General features: G+C 40.9%; 2 protein-coding genes across 3 annotated transcripts in view; one reads left to right on the forward strand and one right to left on the reverse strand.

The window, feature by feature from the left end:
* The window catches only part of Gls (glutaminase), a 73,918-nt gene extending 49,268 nt beyond the window's left edge, over positions 1-24,650 (forward strand). Inside the window, exons 15-18 of the mRNA XM_031367431.1 lie at positions 18,752-18,813; positions 19,534-19,610; positions 19,696-19,759; positions 21,983-24,650. Of these exons, the coding sequence (XP_031223291.1) occupies positions 18,752-18,813; positions 19,534-19,610; positions 19,696-19,759; positions 21,983-22,139 (360 nt within the window). The 3' untranslated portion in view covers positions 22,140-24,650. The remainder of the gene's footprint in view (positions 1-18,751; positions 18,814-19,533; positions 19,611-19,695; positions 19,760-21,982) is intronic.
* Positions 24,651-25,232: 582 nt separating this feature from the next.
* Stat1 (signal transducer and activator of transcription 1) overlaps positions 25,233-26,338 on the reverse strand; it is a 40,425-nt gene continuing 39,319 nt past the window's right edge. For both annotated transcript variants that reach the window (XM_031367430.1, XM_031367429.1), the window contains exon 25: positions 25,233-25,993. In XM_031367430.1, the coding sequence (XP_031223290.1) occupies positions 25,979-25,993 (15 nt within the window). In that variant the 3' untranslated portion in view covers positions 25,233-25,978. The remainder of the gene's footprint in view (positions 25,994-26,338) is intronic.

Below are 26,338 nucleotides of genomic sequence, written 5' to 3' on the forward strand. Positions count from 1 at the left end.
GTGTGTGTGTGTGTGTGTGTGTGTGTGTGTGTGTGTGTGTGTGTGTGTTTTGAGACAGGGTTTCTCTGTATAGCCCTGGCTGTCCTGGAACTCACTCTGTAGACCAGGCTGTTCTTGAACTCAGAAATCCGCCTGCCTCTGTCTCCCAAGTGCTGGGATTAAAGCTGTGCACCACCACTGCCCTCCAAAGATACATTTCTTAACCCATTGAAAGCAAAGGGAAAAGAGAAAATGCTGCTTGGACAGTGTAGTCATTCATAGGTTGTATATGTGCGTGTGTGTGCTTGCTTGCGTGCGTGCGTGCGTGCGTGCGTGCGTGCGTGCGTGCGTGCGTGTGTGTGTGTGTGTCCTGGGTGTACCTGCTTCAGTTTACCAATTCTGAAAATGACCACCTTTTTCCATTTAGCCTATTAGATATGATTTATTGAATCACTGTATTCCAGCTCTAGTGTTTGCCATAAAGAACTAGAAATTTTGCTAATCCCAAATTAGCAAAGCCTTTTCCTATTAATATTGACTTTAAAGATCTGATTTGTCTTGTTGCTGTTCTTATTCAATGCCAGTACTGTTGGCCCGGACAGTAACTAAAATAAATAATAAAGGCTACTCTCAGCTTAAACAGTTCACTTTATGGAATGGTTGTATTTAGTTGACTGCAGATTTGAGCTAGAATCTGCTTTATTACTTTGTAAGAGTCTTGATTTGTCTCCTAAATGGCCTTAAGTTGAAGAATGAAATTTTTAAAAAGAGTTGTGATTAGTTTACTTACAAGTGAGTCTACATTTCCCCCACCCCCCAATTTTCCACTACATTCTATGTGTGTTGTGTAGCGAAACCAAAGCTACTTGAAGATACAGGGTAAAAGCTTACTACTGTGCATCACTGCCCTACAGTCAAGACTTTAAGATTTATTTAGAACAGATGCACACCCTACACAGACAGACTATTTTCTGACATGGCAGTTCTTTGCTAAGGGCAATCATGTATGAAATATATTCAAATATATTCATGTTCATTTCAAATTGTAGCAGTGTGAAAAATTGTATCTTCTACTTCTTAGAAATGTAAGAAATTTAATTGTATTATGTTAAGTTCTTTTTCTTTCCGGATCCAGTAGTCTACTAATGTGAATACTGCAAGCTGTCACACTTGAAGAAATTTGAAAAGCTATCTAATGTAAAATAGAGATGCCAAAATTTGATATTTCTTAACATTTTTAAATAATGAAAAAGTACTTTTTAAAACAAAGACTGACCATAAATCTTTGAAGTAATTGGGTTGCCACAGATGTCAAACCTTCTTTTCCATTTATATTTTGTGTACAGATGGATGAGAAACAGACTTAAGAAATATTTACCATTTCTGTTTTCTACATTTTGTTTGCATCTTAGTGCTTTTAAGTTGTGATTAATAGATCGTTTTAAGTATTCATATGCTATGTTTATACAGCATAACTTTGTTTAAAACTTAAGTAATGGCTTGGCTTCCTAGCTTATTACCATTAATTAAAATAGGTAGAAATAGGTGCATTACTTTTAAAGACCTATTTTTGTAATTATATCTAATGGCAAATTATAAAACAATTATACTGCTTAAATTTTTAAAAATTGTGATCTTGTTAAACGTACATTCATAGTAAGGGATTTGTAGTGTGACGTAGTGGTAAAGTGGGCATGAAGCCGTAGGTTGAACTCTTGTGTCTGCTAATTCTGGCACTAATCCCATGAGTTTGCTGAACTAATTCTGCAGTGTTTCTGTTAAAATTTTGTGAGTCAGATCTTGTTGGCAAAGGGAAAGTTTTTACACTTTTTAAGATGTTTGTTTCTTCACAGTCTTTGGGGCTAGAGAGATGGCTCTTAAGAGTACCTAGTGCTTTTGCCTGGGGTCTGGACCACCTGGTTCGCAGCACCCATTGGTAGCTCACAACCACCTGATCTCCAGTTCCAGGAGTGATCCAGTGTCCTCCTCTGGGCTCCACCGGTTCCTACATATAGGAACTCACCCACACATAAATGCACACAGGAGTTACTTTTAAAGTATTAATATTAACTTGCTGGCTGCTTTTGCTTCTAATACCCAGATTATTAAAATTACCTGTTTTGAAAGGCTTGTTAGCCTTTGAAAGGACAAAGTCTTACTTGAAATAGTCTTTATTTTTATATCAGATTTCTGAATTTTGTTTTCTATAGTGACCTGCAATAATACTTGAGACTAATTACATTTGTACTCTACAAACAGATGAAGAGTTTTCTTCCTTTCTGTTAAAAAAATCAGAGGAGTAGGTCAATCAGTGATGTCCTTCGACTTACTCTGACCTTGTGCTGTTTTGAATTGTTTAGAGTGACTAAAGTGATTTTGAATATCATCTCAAGGCTTCATGGCATAAGCTCCCACTTGTAGTATTCTCTCTGTACCCTGCTTGCTCCTTAGTGTTGATAGTTGCTTGTGATGATGGTCTGATGAATATTAAATATTTTATTTTCTTTATGGAGAAACATAATTAGTCGTGGTGCAACTGAAGTTAGTTGATTGTAGCATCAACATTTACCAAAACTATTTAATTGTATTCTTTGTTAAGTAATAGTGCTGCAGTTAATAAAAACTGGTCAGGTTAGAAGTGAGTGTTATAATTATACCCTAGTTCTAAAAATAAAAATATTACCCTGGAACCTTTGAAAGAAAAGTAAGTGTAGAAGAAGCATGACTCTAAAAATAAATGTTACACTACTGGCTTTAAAAAAACAAATTGCTTTGGAGTTAAATATAAATAAGATTCAAAAATGTACAAAAGGTGATTCAAAGTAGCATTGGCAGAAGTAAAGAGTTGTTTTGCTCTGGGTGTTAGATTTTTTCCAAGAACATGTAAAATAACAAACTGCTGCACATTTTTATTTGCATCTGTGAATTGCCGCAACAAAATTCCTGATTTATTTGTCTCTAGTGTATATTATCTGACATACACTTCTTTTATAGTTTGGAATAATTTTTTATGAGGAAGAATGTTATTCATTGTCTAAGGATTTTTTGACTTGTAAAATATAAGAGTTAATTACCATCCAGAAGGTATTACTCTTGTAGACACATATGTGCTCACCCTAGGTTCAGTCCCAGCACTAAGGAAGTCTACAGGAGGAAAATGCTGGGTTTGTTTACTAAGTCTCAGCTGACACTTGCTAGATTGACTCTTTTCCCTGCCAGTTTACAGGTATGCCAATCTCGGCTTTTAAGAAACAGCTGTACTTCTAAATTCTGCTTGCCAACATACTAAAATTAGAAAGCTGGAATATTAGCATCAATATACAAGTATAAATAATGATTGAACTATTCCATTGTAAAACTAAAATCTTGATCTTCTGTCTCTTGTTAAAGTTCTCTTTAGTTGTAGTTTACAATTAAGTCTTAAGTATATTGTATGTGCCCATTGAAACATTACTGTGCTGTATCATGTATGGGGATAAAATAAAACTTGAGTCAAACTTTCTTCCCTTAAGTGAGATTAATAATGTATAAAACCATGGCATACATAATTAATTGAATTCTATGGGTAGTCTTTTTCCTCATCATCCAAAAATTCTTTCTGACAAGCCCAACATGTATTACCTTTAAGTATTCCTGTTTAGTTTTAATCTTTTCATATCATAATTTGCTTCTGCCAGAATATGAGACATTTTAAAATTTTTATCATGTTTATCTCTGAGGAGATTTCATTTCTTTTTTTTTTTTTTTTTTTTTTTTTTTTTTTTTTTTTTTTTTTTTTTTTTTTTTTTGGTTTGGTTTTTCGAGACAGGGTTTCTCTGTGTAGCCCTGACTGTCCTGGAACTCACTCTGTAGACCAGGCTGGCCTCGAACTCAGAAATCCGCCTGCCTCTGCCTCCCAAGTGCTGGGATTAAAGGCGTGCGCCACCACTGCCCGGCGAGATTTCATTTCTAAGTTACCATGTTGCTTATATGCTTGTTCCACTTCTTTTTGGTAATGTTGGTGTCTGTCATTTCCTTTTGCTTTTGAGATTTTTTTCTTTGTTTGCCTTTTAAGAAAACATACATGAAATATATAACCCCAACTTTTATTCAGCTCTGTATAGTTTATTATCTTACATATTTAGTATAAGCGTCTAGAGTTCAAACTAAACTGTTTGAGATGGCTGTGGGGCAGAGGTGTAACTGTCCACTTGGTGCAGTTACCTTGTGTTGGGGACTCTAGGTCGTGTGCTTTGCAGTTTTCTCTTCACCATTCACATCTTCATCAACAGTCTTTGCAGGTGCTAGGCGAGAGTTTTAGTATCAGTATTCGTGTGGGCTATTGTTCTATATGGTCTTCTTTGAAAAAGAAATGCATTTATGTTTCATTCTGCTTCACAGCCACTATTTTCATGTGTTTGAAACAGTGTTTTACTAATTCTGTGACTAAAGTTTTCTCACCAGAGTCTGAATAAAGCTGGCTTCATTAGGAAATACCATTTTTTTTCATCTGTAGTTGTTTGTTTTGCTTTCAGTAATGTTGGGATGGGAATATGTATGTGTGACTACAGGAGCGTAGTGAATACTGGAGCTGCAGTGTTAGAGGCAGTAGTGAGCCATCTGGTGTAGGTGCTGAAAACTGAACTCCAACTATTCACTTAAGCTCTAAGCCCTTACTCCAGCCCTCATACATACAAGTTTGAAATGACCATATGTTCCGAAAATTGGCACAGTTTAAAATGGGAGAAAATGTCTTAACCATGTTTATTTGCTGTGCCAAAGACCTCCATCACAAGAGCTTTAGGTATGCAGATGTGACCTAATTTCCCTGTGATTAGTCCTCACAAAGTTTGGACCTAGACACATGTGGCCCAGGTTTGTTCAGGCCATCTGTCTTGCTAAGCTAGACAGTTGCGTTTTCTGTACATTGCCCCTTTGTTTTTAATGTCTGCAATTATAATCAACTCTCACATCAAGGTTTATGTGAAATATTAGCAGAGGCTGTATAAAGTTAAAATCATAGTAATTTGGCTTCTAGAATCATTGTGATAGCTAACCTGCATTGTGTTTATTGTGGGGTCACCTACCATTGAAAAGCATGTTTGAGAATTATTTTAATTCTCATGGAAACCATGAAGCAGGTCCAAAGCACATTTAAATATTTTATTGTCTCTAGATTCTAGATAGGTTATTAAAACCCCTAGGTCCGCACAGCTTCCAGAGTGTAGCATCAGGGAAGCAGCTCATTTTTGACCACAAACCATGCTTTGTCCCATTGTAGTTTGTTTATCATCAGTAGAATGGAAATGTTGCATGAAAATCAAGAATTTAAAGAAACGTCCCAGTTTTTTTATAATTTAATTTTTAATGTAACTTAGTTGCGTAATAGGTACTTACAAGCCATGTCACCAGCATTCTGATTTTATATATACATTCTACACTCAAAAGAAAAAAAAAATTTCCAGACCTCTCACATAAGAGTGATAGGAAGCTTCGGAAAGTTTTCAGCATGACCAGAGCAGATATGACCTGGAGTGATCAGGTGTCTGTTCCAGAGTAGACCGCTTCTGTCCAGTCTGTCTCCTGTGTCATACTTGAGGCTGTTTCGTTGTGTATGTCTTCTGTTGTTTAGAAATGTTATAGTTGGCCGGGCAGTGGTGGCGCACGCCTTTAATCCCAGCACTTGGGAGGCAGAGGTAGGTGGATTTCTTGAGTTTGAGGCCAGCCTGGTCTACAGAGTGATTTCCAGGACAGCCAGGGCTACACAGAGAAACCCTGTCTTGAAATACCAAAAGGATGGAAAGAAGGAAGAAAGGAAGGAAGGAAGGAAGGAAGGAAGGAAAGATTATAGTCACTACAGTGAATGTAAACACTGAAAGTTATTTAATTCTGAACAAATTACTTTAGAAACTGAGTTTTAAAATTCATGTCCCTAAACTGTCTCTTCAGCCTAACGTTTATTTAAAGTTTTCACTAACTCTGATCTTGGTATTCAAAGTAGAATTTACATCTGTTCTAGTTCTTGATTATGAACTGGAACTTCATCATCCAAGAGTGAGTTTAGCTTCTGTATTGAATGTGATAAGCAAGAAATTACCCTGTTCACCAAAATCTACTGTAGTTGTCCTTGTATAATTGCTTGATTTTGACTTTAATGATAAAATTAAGTGTACAGAGTGGGTGTGGAGGAGCAGTTGAAGCAAAATCACACCACCAGAATACAGAACACACTGTCCTTCAGTTAGGTGATGTTCTATGAAAACTATCCTTTGGTTTTGTTTGTTTGGGTTTTTTGTTTGTTTGTTTGTTTTCTCAAGTTCCTTGTCACTGTGCCCACTAAAACTTGTTCTGGTTTTGGTGTTGATTTTGAGAGGGGTCGGGTCGGGGGTGGAGATAGAGGAAGGTGGGTAGGTAGAGTGAGTGAGTGAGTTCAAGAGTAGTTAAGTAGTTTACTCCTCTTAAGAAGTTCTTTCCTGTTTGTGTGAGTATAAAAATGCCAGGTTTTGGGCTTCCAATTTAGTGTTCTCAGTTTGTATTTTATATAGCTTCCAGAAGGTTCTAAGTTCTTTATCAGTAACAAGAATTTTATTTTCTTTTATATTTTCTCCTCTTACGGTACTGCAAATACATACTCATGTACATAAAAACGTACATGATCTATCTATCTATCTATCTATCTATATATATATATATATTTCCCTGCTGATATCCAAAATTATATTTTCCTATTATAATAAAAATGTATAGTCTTAAGGCTTTTTCTGTCACGTAAGAACTAAGATGAGAAAGGGTTATTATTACTCTTAGCATTTCACTAGTTTTTATTTAAATAGCATGTATTTAATTACATCTGTTTAGCTATTTTAATTTGATGGAGTAATTTCAGACTATATAAATTAACCTTGGCATTAGTCTTGTGTATTACCTATTTACTGATTTATTGAGCCAATATGTCTTTCTTTATTTTAAAAACATTTAGTTTTTTTTTTAATGTATGTGTTTTGTTGCATGTTTGTCTGTGCCACATGTGTGCCTGATGCTTGCAGAAGTCAGAAGAGGGCATTGGATCTCCGCAAACTGGAGTAGGGACAGTTGTGAACCACCATGTTTGTGCTGGGGATCTAACCTGTGACCTATGCAAGAACAAGACATGCTCTTAACTCACCCCTAAGCCATCTCTCCAGTCCCTAGTATTATGTCTTATTGATGATTTAGTATGGAAAAACAAATAAACACGTGTCTGGTTTATTTTACATAGTATGATCTACAATTCCAACCATTTTCTCACTGAATGTGTGGCCTTATAACTACATGAATACTCATATATATATATATATATATATATACACACACACACACACACACACACACACACACATGTGTATATGTATATTGCGGAGATCCAATGCCCTCTTCTGACTTCTGCAAGCATCAGGCACACGTGGTACAGACACACATGCAACAAAACACATACATTAAAAAAAATCCTATATATGTATATATATACATATATATATTACATTTTTCTTACCCATTTATCAGTAAGGACCTATTGAAAACAAGGCTGCAGTAAGGAATGTAAAACTCTAGATCTTCTGTCACAGGTATTTTTCAGGATAGTTTGAGAAACATTTATACAGGGTCTTACATGCCACCTTAAGGACTTATATTTTGTTTAAACTGCGATGTGAACCTTGGCAGCTTTTAAGAATGAGGTGGTTCAGTTTTTAAACACTGGAGAATGTGCTAGAGGGAGAATAAGAATTCAGATAGTGTACTTGACATATGTGCTAGGATAAGCTTATTTAGCATCCAGTAGGTGAGAAGAATGTGGCATCAAGTTCAGTGCCATGGTTAGGATAAGCAATAGGACTAAAGCTGCTGCCCTTCGCAAAACACCACAGAAGCACATCTTGAGAGAGGGGCTAGAAACTAGATCTACTTCGGCTCTTAAAAGAGTTAATTATCTGTAGGTAGCAAGGGTTGTTGTTTTCTAACACCAGGGTAAAAGTAGCCTTTCCAGGGCTAGTACTCACAGCAAGTGAATGAACTCAGCCAACCTTTGGATCTCGTGCCTGTCACCTTGTACTTGGAAGCAGGCTGCTCTGCCTGAGCTACATTGGCCTTTGTTGAACAGCTCAGTAGAGGGAAGAAAAAAAAGAAGCTCTTTGAATCAGGAGAAACCTCAGAGCCCCACTCGGTACTGTTCACTCCAATGACAGGACTACATCTAAGGACATAGTTTTATTTGAGCACATTGCTGCCCCTAACAAAGAGATTGTTTTCTGCAAGTGGACACTAATCTGGCAACCAGCAGTGTATGAGCTGTAGGGATGTGTATGCTGAGCTTCTACTTTGTGAACATAGGAACAGGGCAATAGGAGAGGTCTGAAGTTACTGCTCAGGGAGACAATGACCAGTGAGAGGCAAAACAGACCTCAGGCTGAGCCCTGAAACTTCTCGGTAGGAGAGAGCAGAAGGGACCTTCACTTGGAAAAAGTAGCCAGGGAGGAAGACCCAAGGACGGTCGGAAGTCTGGAAAGTGGTTTTGGGAGTGGGAATATTGAACTCAATGGAGAACTAAGATAAAGGCTCTGTGCTCATGTCTTCCCTCCCCCCGCCCCCATGGTGTTAAGATGCCATTTTACTTAAAGAGTGCTAAGAGTAGGTGCTATGGGCATTATTATTGTTGCTGGGTAACTTAGCCCTGCCTCTTATTTTTAAAGAATTGGTACTTGCCTTAAAATGTAAAGGTCACAGAACTCTGCTGATAAAAAATTATTCTGTCAAGAATTAGAGGTTGGAGTAAACCCTAGAGAGACAGTAATCAATATGGTGTTCCTGGAAAGAGCTGGAGCACTCAGGTAAGTGGAAGATTAGTCTTGACTGGGGAAAGCACCTCCAATAAAATAGACTGGGGCAGGTTTGTAGACATGGTTGGGTTTAGAAGTATACTAGCTCCCCCCTCCCCCGGAGAAAAGGGGGTGCTTTCTTTTGAGAACAAATCATGAGCTTGGAAGTACACGTCAAGGTTTTAGATTATAGAGGTGTTTTTACAGAGAAGAGGGGAAGCAGGAGGCTTGGCAGTGCCCTCTTACAGAGACGTGTGGGAAGCAGTAGCATGACACTCTGACATGCTCACTATTTGGGACTTAGACTGAATTTGGGTTTAGCAGAAGATTGGAAAGCAAAGGGTTTTACAGGTTTTTTGGCAGGCTTTGGAAGCTACTTCATAGTCTTCCCACACAGGCATGCTTGAGATGCTTTTAGATTGTCCCCCTGCTTGTCCTTTTTAGGAAGGGCTTCTTGAACTTTGCACAGATGCATTATGTACTCATAAATGGACTATGTATATAGAGCAGATTCTGTGCCATGCCTGACCTCTTTACTTTCAGAATAAAACATTGTTAGAAGAGTACAGATGCTAGGTAGAATATGGTGGTGCAGTTCTGTAGTCCCAGCACTTAGAAGGCTGAGGCAGGATAAAACATTGTAAATGCTAAAATAAGGATAGTTGTAAGGTGATAATAGAGCCTCTGACAGATGTTGAATGATGTATGTGTGCACATATATCATCTAAACCTTATTTATTTGAAGATAGTAAACTATCCAGAAGCTTTCTAAACATATAGACTCTCCAATTGGAGTTATTAAAATGCCTTACAAAAACATCAGGGAAACACAGTGTCACATCTCTATGTGATCCATAAAGTACTCATTCAGCTTTTCACAAAATTGTGAAACAAGTATGGTTTACTGTAGACCAGTAAGAAATTGGGATTCCCCCTTAATGTTGAGGAAATTAGTATATGTTGTGATTGCAGTAACTAGAAAACTCATGACCATCTGTCAATGTAATGGGCATTCTAAGAGAGAATTTGATTCTGAAAGGTAAAATTTACCTGTAGCACTGCCATTATTGTGTCTCAGAATGAATACACCTCCATCCCTTTTTAAGGACCTTGTTTGTGTTTAATTTTAGTTTACCCAAGACAAGGTCTTTGTAGCCATCTTGGATTTCAGTGACCCTGATTGTGTTTTCTCTGAAGTAACATAAAAATTTGGTAACCAGATTCATTCTCTCTCTCTCTCTCTCTCTCTCTCTCTCTCTCTCCCCCCCCCCCCATGGCTCTTAGGTGTATTGATTCTTTTTTTTTCTGGTTCTATTACAAACTGTAAGCGGATGGCACTTTACCATCCAACAAGTGTGGTACCTTGTCCTCTGTAACACCTACCTTGCCCATCTTTGTGAAGCTTTTCAGTCACCTGTTTGTGTGAGATATCCCAGAGAGTGGATGAAAGCTGTTGTCAGAGCAACGCAGATACTTGGTCCACTTGAAAAGTGCAGTTTTGCTCCTCCGAGCAGTTGGCTGGCTTTGCTCTTGGTAATGTCTGCTTTTCTGTTTACTGCCTCTTTACTAGAAATGCAGTATCCCAGGGCACAGAGTTATGTTGTTGGCTGCTTATACACAGCATAAAAGGGATGCTGCTGTGTGCCCTGAGTCTTCAGGCCAGTCCATTGCATTGGCAGGGACATGAGATCCACTTAGACAATCAGTTTGTTGCTAGTGGTTCTTATATTGACCCAGAACTCACATTTCACATTTTAGAAAATTAAATGCAAAGAACAAAGATACATTCTTTACACATATTTGCATTTGGTTTTAGTTTTGCTATATCAAAGTGGATTCTTCCCTTATTTTTACATCATTAAACAAATTGACACTAATAAAAATTAGGATCTCTGACTTGCTATCACAGCATGTTTTCCATCTTGGTATTATGATTTTTTTGTTAGGAGATCTCTTGGCCTGATAGAGGTCCCTGGCATCAGACTGCTGTGGGCCACTTGCCAGCTCTGATAGCCAGCTTGTCACTTATATGCATAGCTGTCAGAAGGAATACTTAAAGTCTTTAATTCAGCTAAGGAGAGGAGCTACTCCCTTTAAAAAAAAATGACATAATCTTTTTGTTTTTCTTTTGTTGTTGTTGAATGAGTAGTCATTTTTTAACAAGACTTCTTAGATGATACATTCCTGAGAAATTTTAACTGGCTTGCTTAACAGAGTTTATTTTTGAGCTGAATGAAGAATAGAATGCCCTTTGGAGGTGCCATTTTTCACCTTGTATTTTTAAAGTGAAATTCCCATAGAGTAGGAATTTGGTATTAGAGTTGACTATTTGATTTCTCTGCTAAAATTACCATAGGAGAACTTCCTGTGTCTATGCAAGGAAAATGTAAATATAACCATGAAATTGCTCCCATTACTCATCCTATAAAGGATTGTCTCTAATCCTCTGATCTGACCAATCAGATCAGTCTGCATTAGCTCTGTTGATATATAACACTTGAATAGCTTTGTTGAGTAAATCACTGGAAAGCTTTTGAGCAGGTGGCCTCTCAGCCTGCTCAACAGTACAGTGCTGTAAAACTGCTCTGCATCCCTGCTGATAGTCATGTGGCTCATAAATATAGGACAGATGTCTGCTCATGACACTCCACACATATTTTTTTATCTTTGATGGCAAGGCATTTGGTTTCTATATATTGTCAACTTGAAAGTGTTCTTTTAGCTACATTAGAGTGTGTGTGTGTGTGTGTGTGTGTGTGTGTGTGTTAACCTGAAAGGAAGAAAGGTTTTGATGAAAGATGTCCAAGGACTTATTTTCATTTAATACTCAAAGTCCTTGATTCAGCTAAGGAGAGCATGGGTATGTTTTATTTCTTTGATTGGTAGGTTGATTAGTGTTTTGTTGTTGTTTATTTGTTTTTGTAATGGCATAATCTCAATATTTTGTTTTAGCTGGTAGTCTTGTTTTTTAGCAAGGCTTCTTAGATTACACGTTACTGAGAAATGTTGAGTGAGACCTCTAAAACAAAATAGGATCTGCAGTCATGATGGTTTATTTAACAGGTGAAGTATCCATTCCATGCAACTGATACTGCGGGGAGCAGAAATGGAGAACAGACTGGTCAGACAGGACAGCTTTTCAGTTACCTACTTTAGGTTTTAAATTAAAACCATTGTAATAGAGCTGGGTAAGGCTTAGGGTGGAGACAAACTAAGGAAAAGAAATCACATCACGGGACCCAGTTTCCAGCTGGTAATAGAGGTGGAAAACAAGGTTGAGATAAAAGTGAAACCAGTGACCTACTCCCCCTCCAACTCTCCCATCTCTCTCCTTCCCGGATTTAGCAAAGTTCCCTTAGGAATTAGGACTCAGTTGTTTAATTTCCTTCTCACCCTTGGTTATGAATATGAGATCTGTCAAGGCCTAGAATCACTGTGCTTAAGTAGACTGAGAACGCAGGTACCCCAGTTCTGTGCCTGGTCACTAATTGGTGTCATGTAACCTTAACCAAAGATCTTAATCTCAGCAGCAATTAATAAATAGAACATAGCCATCTACATATTTTATATCTGGCCTGTCAAAAATTCAAAAATAACTAAATGTTGACTTTCTCATAATTAACCTACTACAAACATTCCACATGATTCCTACTTACAGGTGTAGTTAGCAGGGTATCTGGGGAACAAGTTACAGTTGAGCTTCTAAAGTTCAAAATAAGAGGTGGAAGATGTCATCATGTTAGATTTCTGTCATATTTTAGAATAGTAAGCTTAATATACACACAATACACTTCTAGCTATTGCAGAAAGAGTAACATTTTGGCATGCCAAGCCAGGTGAACTCAAGGGAACTATAACATTTTTGTCCTACAGTTGAAATGACTTTGTACAAATAAACTAAAATAACAGTGTCTGGTTCTGACATGATTTGATAAGGAAAATGTAGTACTAAACATGTAAGACAAGAGAACTCTCAGCTTTTTTTTTTAATTTAAATTTCAAATGTTATTCCCTTTCCTGGTTTCTCCTCTGCAAACCCCCTATCCATTACCCCTTAACTATGAGGGTGCTCCCCCACCCACCTACCCACTCCCACCTCACTACTACTGGGGCATCAAGCCTTCACAGGACCAAGGGCCTCCACTCCCTTTGATGCCAGATAAGACCCCTTCAGCTCCTTCAGTCCTTCCCCTAACTCATCCATTGGAGTCCCTGTGCTCAGTCCAATGGTTGGCTGGGAGCATCTGCATCTGTATTGGTCAGGATCTGGCAGAGCCTCTCAGGAGACAGCTGTATCAGGCTCCTGTCAGCAAGCACTTCTTCGAATCAGCAGTAGTGTCTGGGTTTGGTGTCTGCATGTAGGATGGATCCCCAGGTGGGGCAGTCTCTGGATGGCCTTTCCTTCAGACTCTGCCCCACACTTTGTCCCTGTATTTTCTTTAGACGGGAGCAATTCTGGGTTAAAATTTTGGAAATGGGTGGGTGGCACCATTTCCCTCAATCGGGGAGCTATGCCTAACCTCTGGATATGGTCTCTACAGGTTCTCCCTCCCCTTTGTGAGGTATTTCAGCTAATTTCATCCCCATGAGGTCCTGGGAGGCTCTTGCTTTCCTGGCATCTGGGTCTTTCTGGTTGTTACCCCCAGTTCCCCATGCCCCATTGCTACACACCTCTGTTCAATTTTCTGACCCTCTGTACATCTCTTCCATCTCCTCCCATACCTGATTCTTCCCCTTTTCCCCCTCCCCCTCTTCTCTTCTTCCCAAGCCCCTCCCACCCTCTACTTTCATTATTTTGTTTTCCCCTTCTAAGAAGGACTGAAGCATCCACACTTTGGTCCTTCCTCTTGAGCTTCATATGGTCCATGAATTGTATCATGGAACTCCACAAACTTTGCCTAATACCCACTTATCAGTGAGTACTACTATGTGTGATCTTTTGTGATTGGGTCACCTCACTCAGGATGATATTTTCTAGTTCCATCCATTTGCCTTCGAATTTCATGAAGTCATTGTTTTTAATAGCTGAGTAGTATTCCATTGTGTAAATGTACCACATTTTCTGTATCCATTCCTCTGTTGAGGGGCATCTGAGTTGTTTCCAGCTTCTGGCTATTATAAATAAGGCTGCTATGAACATAGTGGAACATGTGTCCTTATTACATGTTGGGGCATCTTCTGGATATATGCCCAGGAATGGTATGGCTGGGTCCTCAGGTAGTACTATGTCCAATGTTCTTTATAAAGTTTTGATGAATACATACCCCAATGGAGTTTTTTACTGTGGGAAGGTATATATTAAACATTAGAACCCACAATTTACAGAGCTCTTGTCCCTGCCATGTTTGGTCTCTGTTTCTGTGTTTCTAAGGAATCGGAGCAGGTTTTATACCTCTGGCTGTTACTGTCACCCCACTATTTATATTTTGGACCTCTAGTGTCAAGAGGAGAGTTAGGAAAGAGCCTCTATAACTTAGCAGGTCCATCCTTTGCAGGGTTGGCCCAACAGTGCCTGGGATGTGTCCCTTTCCTTCATCGGCATTACCATGTACCTTCTAGGAGACATTTCAGTTTCACTGAACAGAATGGGAAATGCTACCCTTCAGTAAATGGGATACTCCTCTTTTGGAGTTGTTAGTTTCATTTTATTTCTTGGTACCTAAAGCTCATTAATTTATATAATCTAAAACATAGGGGTATAGGATGTAGATGGCACATCCATATAATCCCAGGATCCTACAGGCTGAGTGGGAGGCTCTGAGTTCAAAGCCAGCCAGGGTTTTAAACAGGGAAAGTGTGTCTGAAATAAAGAGGAATTTGTGATGTATTGTTAAGTGGTATCTAAGCATGTGATACCTTCTAGTGCCTTCTGTCTTAGAGAGAGACACTTTGTGATTAAACTTTTCTACTGGTTTGAACCAAATTCAGACCTTTTGTTTTCAATGAGAATAATAATAAACTTGCATGGGTAGTAGTTCCCCTTTAGTAATTTTTGTTAAGTTAATGTCCCTCCTGTTTATCACAGAGCTACTGTTGTACTCATTGCTTTCTCGTTTAATTTCAGCTTTTTTATCTCTGAACTGAAACATTCTTGAGGACTGTTAGTAAAACTTAAATAGTCTAGTTAAATTGTAAGATAAGCCCTTCCTAGATCTTACAAGAATATTTCAGCATTTTTTTTTCTTTTGTCAATGATCAAACAAGGAATACAAACTGTCTTCAAAGATGTGTGGTCTAAATTCTGGATTTTAAAAGGCAAGGCCTGGCAGAACATCTTCCTCAGATGTGCAAGGCCCTAAGTTCAGTCCCCAGCACTGAAAAAGCAAACAAACAAACGTAACCCAGAACACAGGCTGGTAGTTCATAGATACGGTAACTAAAACAGATACGGATTTTGACTGCTTAGAAAAAGTTACCATTTAGGACTAAGGGTATATGGTGTATGGGTATATTCACATCAGAATCTGTAGGTCTCTTCTGTGATAGGGGAGGTAAGATACAAAGTGAATGTATATGGCACTGCCATAAGGAGTCACATATAGGAGATTACTTCAGGTCACATACTGTACTAGTATTCACAGAGGGGTCCCTAGGACATCTCATTGAGAAATGGATAGAGAGATCATACTTTGACAAACCATGCACTGTGGCTAAGGAGCAGAATTTGTATTCAGGTTGTAGAGAAAGGCATCAAATGATGGCTCCTAGTACATGCTGCGGCAGGGCAGGTAGGACTGTGAATGCGTTAAGTAGGGAGAAGAGAGACACCTAGACAAGCAGGCACAGAAACTAGGGCTCAGTGAGTGAGACCAACTCTGTTGTGTCAAAAATCAGGGAAAAAAAAAAAAAGATTAGCAAGACTGAAGAACCCTAAATGCTGGGCAAAAACCGCAGGTAGTGATACTGTTGAATGCTTGATCTGGGCGAGAAAATGCTCGCTCACTCAGTTTTAATGTAACAGATTCACAGTGGCCACGGGTTCCGGTCAGGAAAGAAAACACGAGATTTCCACTCATATTAATGGGACAAAGATGATGAATAAGCTGGGGGCCAGATAATAGTTTCCCTCAGAAGAAAAAAATCAAAAAGCTAAGGAATGAAGGAAAGGCAGTGCCTGAGCCTGTTGCAGGTGACCTGTCGCAGGTAAGGGGAAGTTGTTGCCTCACTGGGGGGGAAGTGTTCCTGGGAGAAGTGGACACTGAATGCAAAGTGAGCACAGACTTCCTTCTTGGTGGGTAAGAGTTGATAGGGACTGATGTACAGAGTAACCCAGGATTAGAACGTTTGTGTCCTGCATGGCATGCTGCAGCTGAATTCCCGGTGTGATGGAAGGTGCCAGAGAAGCCTGCCATTTCAGTCTCCTGTAGCAGCAGAGTTAAGTAGGCTGTCACAGTCCTCCACTTCAGATAAGGCTGCGACCTAGATAAGCTACAGCAGTCAGGATGGATAATCCAACATGGTGGCTTTGTAAATGTTTGTAAATCAATTGCATACACTAGACATGGGTTACCAGAGGCCTCTCCCTCAGCAGGAGCACTATGTAGAACACTTAGGTGGGAGGGGCAGCTGCCGGATACCTTCCTGGCCTTCAGCCCCCCAGCCCTGTGGAGGACTCAACAAGCAAATGCAGCAACTGCGACTTCTGGGGTTCAGAATGAACAAGTGCTGAATTGTGGCTCACAAGCTAAGAGCCTGGAGGAGAGAAAGGCAGCGCAAACCCAAACCCATTTGGACATGAGTAAGTCATGTCTCTGATGTGGAATGTCAGCTGGGTAGTCTGGTGAAGTTTATAGTTCCAAAGCTGGAACAGACCTTGGATGCCAAAGGTCTAGAGTGGGAAGCCATTCTCCCTGGAAGAATGTGTGAACCCTATGAGGGATGCTGTGCTAAAAATGAGGCTGCTGACAGCCTTTGGAGTACCACGAGGCCATGGAGAGTGTGCCCAGCAGTCAATAGAAGATGTTCAGGGTGTTGCAGTTTCATGAGAAGTCATGAGAGGCCAGGCAGTGGAGCTTGAAGACTACTATTAGCAGGATATGGAGGTAATTCTCAGGGAAATAAAAGGCACATCCAGAGAGTTCCTCCTAAAAGGGGAAAATTTGAGGGTAAAATACTGAATGTATAGGTTTTTCTGTGTATTATGGCCGACATAAGTAAAGGAGGGGAATGTAGAAGATGCTAGAAGCAAAGACCCTAGCGGCAAGGCAGGCAGTCTGGAAGACCACCTGCATAAGTGCTGGAGGAAGGACTCGGGAATGAGACTGGTTAGAGGCAGGGGCGAAGGAAGAGGAGGAGGGGATGGGTATTTTGCTTAAGAGTATAGGGAGTTGTGAAAATGGGTTTTATATGATCCGTGCAGTTTTAACCAGGTTCTTTAACCTGGGCTTTGCCTGCAGAAAGTATAAAGGGAACTAATGGGGAAGAGAAACAGTGGCTGACAGTGGGAAGGTAGTGGTTTCTAACAGGCGATCAGTCTCATGTTGACTGGTTAGTACAGGGGAGGTGGGAATTAAAACTGGTCCTGGGCTGGAGAGATGGCTCCTCCATGAAGAGCACTTCCTGCTCTTGCAGAAGACTCAGTTCACAGCACCCTTGTGGGTGACTCACAAGTGTTTCTAACCCCCTGTTCCAGTGAATCCAATGCCCTCTTCTGGACACACCAGGCACTGCATTCATGAGTGATGGCTCATAACCCAGCCGAGCTGTCAAAGTCACCGAGACTAACTGAACCTGCTTTCATCACCCTTGCGTGAAGTCAAACAATGAGAAAGGGAGGAGTGATGTTCTCATGATTTTAGAGTAAAAGCCCACCCTCCTCCCACAGTTCTGGAGCAACATAGGCACAGAGGCTGGCAGGAGCAGGGAGTGGGGATGACGGGGAGTTTGTGGGCTGAAGGCCTAGGCACGGACCTCTGAAGTGCTATCAGTCCTCACTCAGATTCCCATATGCCCGTGAATCTCCAATCGGGGAACTTAATATTTTAAGGACATATCTAACCATAGGGTCCTTTTCGTGGAGAATCTCTTGGGCTAGTTTCTAGGATACATTTTTAGAGGTGTTCAGCAGTGTTTCAGCACTCAGCCGTAAAGTTCACCGGCTATGGAACAGGGAGCCATAACGTGAAGGCAACGTGAGGTTTCAGGTCTAGAGGGAAGCAGTCCCAGAACTGTGGCTTTATTCATGGAGAACTTGGCTCTCCTGTGCCCCAGTTAGACTAATGCGCCTACCACTGAGTCCCATTAAGTTGAGTCATCAGAATAAATGTTGACACTGCAGGGTGTAAACTTGGCAGTCTATGATGTCTGGGCTTTCAACAAACAGGGATGGGTAGTCCGAATGAAAGCAGGTCAAAACTGGGCATCTTAGAATAACTAGCCTTTTCCACTTAATTATAAAACAAGCAGGTAACTATTAAAAGTAGATGCACCGTAAGCCTTGGAGCACACTATAGCAAGGATTTAGCCTTTATGCAGTGTCATATGTTCTGAGCATGCCCTAGTTTATACCAGTCACCCGGGCAATAGTCGACATTCCCCAATAAGAGCAGGTTTGTTCTAAAGTTTGTGTTGATGCACAAGGAAGTCACTAGCTAGTGGGGACAATGATGCTGGCAGGGGTGAGACATTTATGTAGCGTGGGTTAGTTTTAGTATGTGATATTACTTTTACCCCTGTAGACTTGTTTAATGTAGTGAGACATACATTATGACTGCAGATGTCCGTGTTATGAGCTTCCACTGTGTTAATATTCTAGCCTTTGCCACATGTATCTTACTACTTAATTTTCTATCAGTCTTGGCTAAGGGCATGTGTGTTTTTTAGGGGTGTGCCTGGGATAGCATCTCATCAATCCAGCTGAAGTCTTCAAAGCACATGAAAACTATATGGTAATGGCCTTGTTTGCTTTCTCCCACAAATATCTGTCTTTCCTTTGTCCGCAGGTAAAGTCGGTGATAAACCTTCTGTTTGCTGCATATACTGGAGATGTGTCTGCCCTCCGAAGGTATGTGGACAGGGTGGATACACTGACTTCTGGTGTTTGAAGTGCATCTGGTCAAGCACTAAAGGTTAAGGCCTTAAGGTTAAAGTCTCACTAACTCCTCTAATAAAAGTTACCCAAACAAGATAAATACTACCCCCCCCCCACATCCACCAAGACTCCCCTCTACTTCCAGTGCCTCAGACCTATCGAGACCTCTGAGGTTACGAGCCCCCTAGCTGGCGAGTGGTTTATTGTAACCTTATCTCTGATAAGGTAGGAGCCAGGGTGTTTGGTGTGGAGCATGTTACCAGGATTAGAAAGACCGCGAGCGTAAGTTCCCTCTTACAGAGTTGCAACGACCTTTAAAGCGGGTATGGCTCTGCTGATTTCCATGCTAGAAATCCTTTTGTCTCATGTTTTGTAGGCAAATGGGTTTAAAGACTGGGAGTCATACTGAAACATGTAGCTTTACTGTAGGCATCTTTGCCCTTTTAATGCATTTGTGCCACTATTTTAAGGATACTTTAAATAAAAATGTGATGAAACTTAGTTCTGGGAAAGACAGCTGTTTCTCTTACTCCAAAGTGACAAAGCTAAGAAGAGGGGTCACATGGCATTGACCCCCCCAGTCTGGTAGCTCAGGAAACCTAAATGAGAGGCCTAGATTTGAACTGATGGAATAAATGTTACCACTGAACTACGTTAATGTAATGTAGTGATTAGCTTTTTATGAATTTCCAGATTTGCTCTGTCAGCCATGGACATGGAGCAGCGGGATTATGACTCCAGAACAGCCCTCCATGTCGCCGCTGCCGAGGGTAATGCACGAACCACTTACAGCTTTACAGACTGGCATTCTACTCAAGACTAAAATACACTGTTTTTGTGTTTTGGGAAATATAGGTCATGTTGAAGTTGTCAAGTTTTTGCTGGAAGCTTGCAAAGTAAACCCTTTCCCCAAGGATAGGTGAGTGTCTATGCTACCATCTCCCATAGTTGCTAAGTCACAATTTGAATACCCAGACTTGAGTGTCAAATGGTGCTTACAAAGGCAACAGGAGAATTTTGCTGGCTGCCTGGCCAAGCAACTCCAAGTTTGATGACCAATCAGCAAATATGAAGAAGACAGTCCTTCGTACTTGAAAAGAGAAAATGGGAACTCTGTTCTCAGGGAAATTTGACTACACAGGATAGACAACACAAAAGTGTGGGCAAGTTTGTCAGGAAACTGACCGTGAGTGTGCTGGAGTTGCGTAGTATTTGTCGCAGTTAATTTTAGAAGGCTTTGTGGGAGCTGGATTTTAAATAGTCCACTGGAGGGGAGATTTGAAGGTGCTGAATGAGAGAGGGTGTTCTGCCTGCAGTAGGTAGGATTGCCTACAACACTCTGCTCCTCCGTGCCTCCCCTCCTGGCCCATGTGGCCCCTTCCCAGCCCAAGGCTGAGGGCGGCGCTAAGCATGCCACACTGTGCTCACTACTTGAGCATCCCAGTTTAGCAGTAAGGATGGGGACTCAGAAGAGTGCCGTGGGACCATCCTTAGTGCTGTTTGATGCCTAGAGTTTGGAATGAAGCCCAAGAGCTGCACAGAGTTTACAGTAAGTTGGCTGTCTTCAGCCAGTTGGCTGGATTATTGAGCCTTTATTTTAGGGGCCTAAGTCTTTTTGGTTCAGTTTACCAAACGATGACAAGTTACAGTATCGGTAATTGAAACTTGCTAGCAATTTTGTGATGTGGTAACATGTTGGCTCTCTCTCCACTCCTATGCTTATTAAAAGGAATGGCTGAAATAAGCTATGCAGCAGCCCTCCCTGGCTACCCAATATTGTGCCCACCAGGTTTCTAGAGACACCAAGAAGTACTTCCCTGGGTTTATAACTCAATTCAAATACTACTTAATATATGTTGGAAATATTTATATGTGGATTCCAAATTGGCCTTGGAGAATCTGGACGTAGAGGTTTCTCATCTTACAGACAAAGGATAGTTTAATGACTTGGTAAATGCGTATTCACCTATTCCAGAAATGAAGCTACATGTTTGCTCCGTCATACAGAAACAGAATCTCCCACATTATAAAACAGTGAGGTGAAGCAGTGTATTCTTTATGGGTGGTCTTTTCATTGTGTTGTGGAAGAGATGTACAGAAGATAACCTGGCAGTTTTCCCAAAAGCTGACACAAATATTTGATTATGTTAGAGTCCATGACTCCCTAATGAAAAGCCATACAGAAGGGAAAAAAATCACTAGCTGTTTCTTGAGAAACAGAGATGTGCAAAGTTTTACTTACCTGATTGTAAAAATCAAGAACAGATTACCAGAAACATTTAGGATGTGAAATTAAGCACTTTTCGTTTGGCTTCACATTGTGACCTATGAAGAAGGTGAAAGGTTCTGGACAGACCAGACACAGAGTGATGGAAAGAAGCAAAAGCAGGGAGGTGGGACAGGAACTGGAGCTGGGAGCCAGTGGAGAGAAGCCAGCAGGAGGAGCTGAGGGGACAGGCTCCACTGACTGCAGGAACCAGCCGCTAAGGAGCAAGCCTGGCCTTTCCTGGGACATGTGCTTTTATAATGCCATCTCCTTCCTCAGACCTCAGCTGACTCACTGCTGCAGCAGCTCTTCGCTTGTCCTTGAGTCTCCCCTGCCCCTCCTAGCAGCGCACTAGTGTTGGCTAGGAGTTCTGATCAGGCAGTGAGCCAGGTGAGCCCACAGCCTCCTTCCCTTACTGCCTATGATGAAAGGGTCACTTCCTCTGGGCACGTCTTGTTCGTCTGACGTGCATTTAATGTCATCAAGTTATTGGAAACCTAGAAGATTTATGGTTTGCTGTAACTTTTGAATTCACAGGGACATAAGTTTCCTGTGACGGGTTAGGATGATGTTACACTACCTGATTTTTAAATATCGGTCAGCAGTAGACTTGGCTTCCAAAGGCCCCACCTTTAGCACTTGGATGAGGAAACAGAATCTTCTCATAGAGGTCATTCCATCCATTATCCTCATTATCAGGATGTCTCTCTCACACCAGTGTCTGAACTCTAAGAACTTTTGTGTGTTGGAGGAAGGGGTCTCACTTGTAAGCTAAAGTATAGATGAATGGGAATAGCCGTGGAGCTTGATCCAAAGCCACTGTCTTGGAGCAGTAGTTACTTGACTAATGATCCTATCTGATGTGCCTTCCCGCAGGTGGAATAACACCCCCATGGATGAAGCACTGCACTTTGGACACCATGATGTTTTTAAAATCCTTCAGGAATACCAAGTTCAGTACACACCTCAAGGAGATTCTGATGATGGAAAGGAAAACCAGACTGTCCACAAGAATCTCGATGGGTTGTTATAATGGTCTGAATCCCAAGACTTCCATTACTTACCTAGTAATTGTGGACCATGATTATGGAGAACATGTATAGTTCTATCTGGTAGTAATGTATTTACAACATCTGTCACTGCAGTGTTACCGGAGCTTCCTTCATTGTGCGCACACGACAAATCTGAGTTCTTTGGGAAAAAAATAGAAATGAAGCAGCCTCCCTTCATAATGTGAGCAATAGTTACCTCGTGCATTGTACAATTTGGTGTAAAAGAGTAGTTACCGATGCTAGCTGAACTGTGTGGTCTTCATGGTTTGTGTTCTGTAAATTTTCAAGCCCTGGTGATGACATGCTCCTGTGCACTTAGGACTGAGCTTTGTTGTATAGTCTGTCCACAGGGTTGATGCTGTTATTAGATGAAAATAGCGTGATCTTCTAAGACTTTAAATATAGATTTAGTTTGAGTGTTTGAGAGACCACTGCACTTGTATGGTTGAGTGTTTAAAATGTCTTATCACCCTCACTTCACAGTGTGACTCTTTAAATATTAAAATAGTTACTAACTGTGCATAGAATATGCCAATTCTGATTAGATTTTTATCAGGGAATCTGTTAAGATATGTTTGGTGACCAAAACATGTGTGTGAATATAGTTCTAGCACTTTTAAACTTTTCCTTTCCATACAGCGCTTAGGCCAGCCTCTCTGTGGTGTGTAGCTGTCGGTCCTCCTCAGCTGGGAAAGAGAGCACTGGCTTCCTATGCAGTTTTCATGTTCCCTCAGCAAGCCAGCAAGCCTCACACCTCTGCCATCAGAGATAGAGCTTGGCCATTTACCTAAGAAAGATGAGCCAAAATTATGACATCTAAATTAGTCATCAGTCCTAAGAGGAAAGACGGTGATACTGCACACTTATACGTTCTTTTCAGCTTCTACAATAAAGAAGAATTCAGAAATGCTTTCAGTTACCAAAGTTATAATGATATATTTAGGAAAAGCTACAAATAACATTTACTTTTAATCCTGCTGTCAAACGTCTGCATCAAGATAGCACCCCTTTGTGGAGGGCCCCGAGTATCTTCTCTCCCTCTACTGCCTAACTGTTGGTGGGCTGTACCGTTCAATAAGATCACTCATTTTAAATCTAGACCCACCATTTCCTTGTTTTAGAAAGGTAATTTATGATTAACGTGGATAATAGGTAAATACAACCTTACAAAGAACAAATTGTCTAGGAGTCCCACATACTGTACCCTATTATACCTCCAAGAGATGGAGGATATATAGGTGAGGACTTTTGATATTATAAGCACACTTGTACATACACACATAACACACACACACACACACACACACACACACACACACACACACACACGGGCTTCTTGGAAACTGCTTTACAGAATAAGCAAAATTCTCAACGACACGGATACTAGAGGTTACGGCAGTAATTCAGCACCCTCTGTGACCCTCACTATCTGCACTGTTTGCATCCAAGCTTTCTGCCTGGTGGCATATTATTCATCTGGTAACCTCCAGCTGCTTTGATCCTGTTTCAAATCAGCTTCAGCCATCCCCTCCATTCCCTAGCCAGCTCTACCCTTGACAAAACAGTGGCTAATGTTCCTTCACTGGGACAGGCACCACGAGTGTGTTTCTAAGTTCCAGAGCCTGTGGGGAGGTTGGTGGGTGGGCAGCCCAGAGGATGGTGGGTGGGCAGCCCACCCTGTCACTACATGGCTTCTTCCACACCCCTCAAGGCAGGTGGATAGGTAGCACTCGGAACATCCTACACAGGGACAACCTCCAAAATTAAAAAGGGGTGACCGTGTTTTATTGGAATCAACTGAGATAATGCCGTTCCAATAGCAGCTGGCTTTTTGTGATTCAGTGTGTGACTTAAATATTGCCAGTGACTTTGAGGATTCCCTCCAGTAATGGTTTTGTATATTATTTGAGACACATGTGTTCATCTTTTCTCAGCTCAGTGCTGTTTTGTGCAGTCTTTGTGGCTTGGTTGAGTATGCTCTTTTTCTGTGCCAGGTCTTGCTCTGGCTGTTCGCTACTGGCTGATAATAACAAGGACCCTGTGAGTGTGTGAATGAGCTGCTAACTGCTGCCATCAGTAAACTCCAAAGATCTGTTTGTTTTGGCTTTACAATCTTAGGTAATTTTTCTGTATCACGGAACCATTACATGATCATGTTGCTTTAAAGATCTTTTTATCCCACTGTTTCTGCTGTCTTGGTTATGACACCCCTGTCTGGTGATATGCTACACCCCACTGCTGCCTACATGCTCTTTAGCTGTAGAGTTGGATTCACTATTGATCCAACTGTCCGTCAGGGACTTGATAACCTAATGTTTGATTTAGGTCCCTGCTGGGCAGTCCACAGCTATGAATGTATTTACTTCCAACATTTCCCAAAATGAAACCTTAAAACCATAAATTGTAAGTATTCTGAAATTGGGAAATATTTATTTTAAATGAGATCAAGTAGTATTGCTTTTTACAGCATAATAAATAATGTGTACTGAAAACCAACTATGAGAAAAGGTTTTTTTTTAAAATAACTAAGGTTTTCTCTGTGCTGTTGGGTTGGAAGTCTGTAGCTAGTTAACATCCAGCCTGCTGTGAGGCAGGCACACAGAATTGGGTGGGAAGTTTGGACCACAAGACCAAGATGAGAACTGAGGACCTAGCTGTGTGAAGGTTAGTGGTGGACAGGCTAGCTCAGTCCTCTAGAAGCTCTTACCATGCCCTTACACATGTCACGGCAAGTATCCTAGAATGAAGACATATTTCCACAGAGCACTGAAAGCTACCTCAAGAGCTGATCCAATCCGATCACCCTGGGACCTGAGTTGCACTAGCTGGCAGCTCCCCTGAATCCTTTATGTGCTTTCAATTCCAGTGCCCCAAAGCCCTGTTCCTTGGTGAAGCATTTCCTTTTGGGTGTAACGTTAGCTTCTGCCTCCACAGCAGTTATGTGCATGCCATACCAATCCCATCTTCATCTTATGGAAGTTATATTCCACAAAGCTGCTTGGTTTTAGGAGCTGTGTCAGGCCATCTCTATTACTGATATTTTAGAACTTGAAATGGCATGTGAAATTCTCTTAGTGGATGTGCAAAGACAATTTTATTCAACCGATGGACCAAAAAGACAACAAAAACCATTTAGCTTGGTGGAGTACAGACTGAACAGAGAGTACTCAAGAACATGTTCTTAACTTCTCTTGGTGTTTAGTTTTGTTTAGCCACAGCCACCAGCAAAGCTAATCCCTGAAGGGAGCAAGCATGCCTGTGTGCAGATGCTGCAGTAAGGAACACGATTGTTTTCTTCCCACTCAGATGAAGGGTGGCCACAACAGTTTGATATATCATTGTTTCTAAAGTTGACTTTGAACTGTGCCATATGTAAAACAGTGGAAGACTTCCAGCCATAAAGGAGAGGGGAAATGCCAGTATCCCCTGGGACAGAAATATTCCTACATCAGGAAGGTCCCTCCCCCAGAAGTATGTATCTTTCCAATAATGTGCAGCACTTGGGCACTGATTTCAGAGCATTACTAAAGTGACTACTCCTCACCTTTCCCAAACACTCGCATTCTAGTCCTGATGCCTGGGTGGATCTCTTGGGGTTTGTTTACAAAATCCATTCTGCATGAGTGACTTTCCATTTCGCCTTCAGTAAGATGCATGAAGTGACAGGTTTCTAGTTAGAGAAATATCCACTTTCTATCCACAGGGGTCAACAAATGTGCTGTTCTTCATTGCGTTTCCCTAGAAATACAGCATATGAAGGAACAGTAGCAGGAAGGAATCACAGATGGGAAGAGAAATGTCGCCAGAGAGAAATTCGTGTTTATACTGCACTCATCTGCAAAAAGACAAAATGTAGTTAGGTTCATTACATGGACTTCATGACATGTGATTCATATACTTCACACCATTGCCCTTCCTACAGTGGAGGGCCCGAGAATGCTTCCTACGGCAAACTACCACCATGGGACCAGAAGGGCTACTATGTCCTCTCATTCCTCTGGAACTAATCAGGGCCTTTTACTCCACCTAAACTGATGGATTATTACTGTCTGGCCTTCTGGATTAATTTTGTGACTCATCCCAGACAGACTATATAAAGCTTTTTGCTGTTATGCAAGTCTGGGGACAGCAGCATGGCAAAGCAGCTCATTCAAAACGAGTGTGAGGAAATGCTGAGCCA

This window comes from Mastomys coucha, unplaced genomic scaffold (assembly GCF_008632895.1).
Source record: "Mastomys coucha isolate ucsf_1 unplaced genomic scaffold, UCSF_Mcou_1 pScaffold14, whole genome shotgun sequence".
Classification (NCBI taxonomy): Eukaryota; Metazoa; Chordata; class Mammalia; order Rodentia; family Muridae; genus Mastomys; species Mastomys coucha.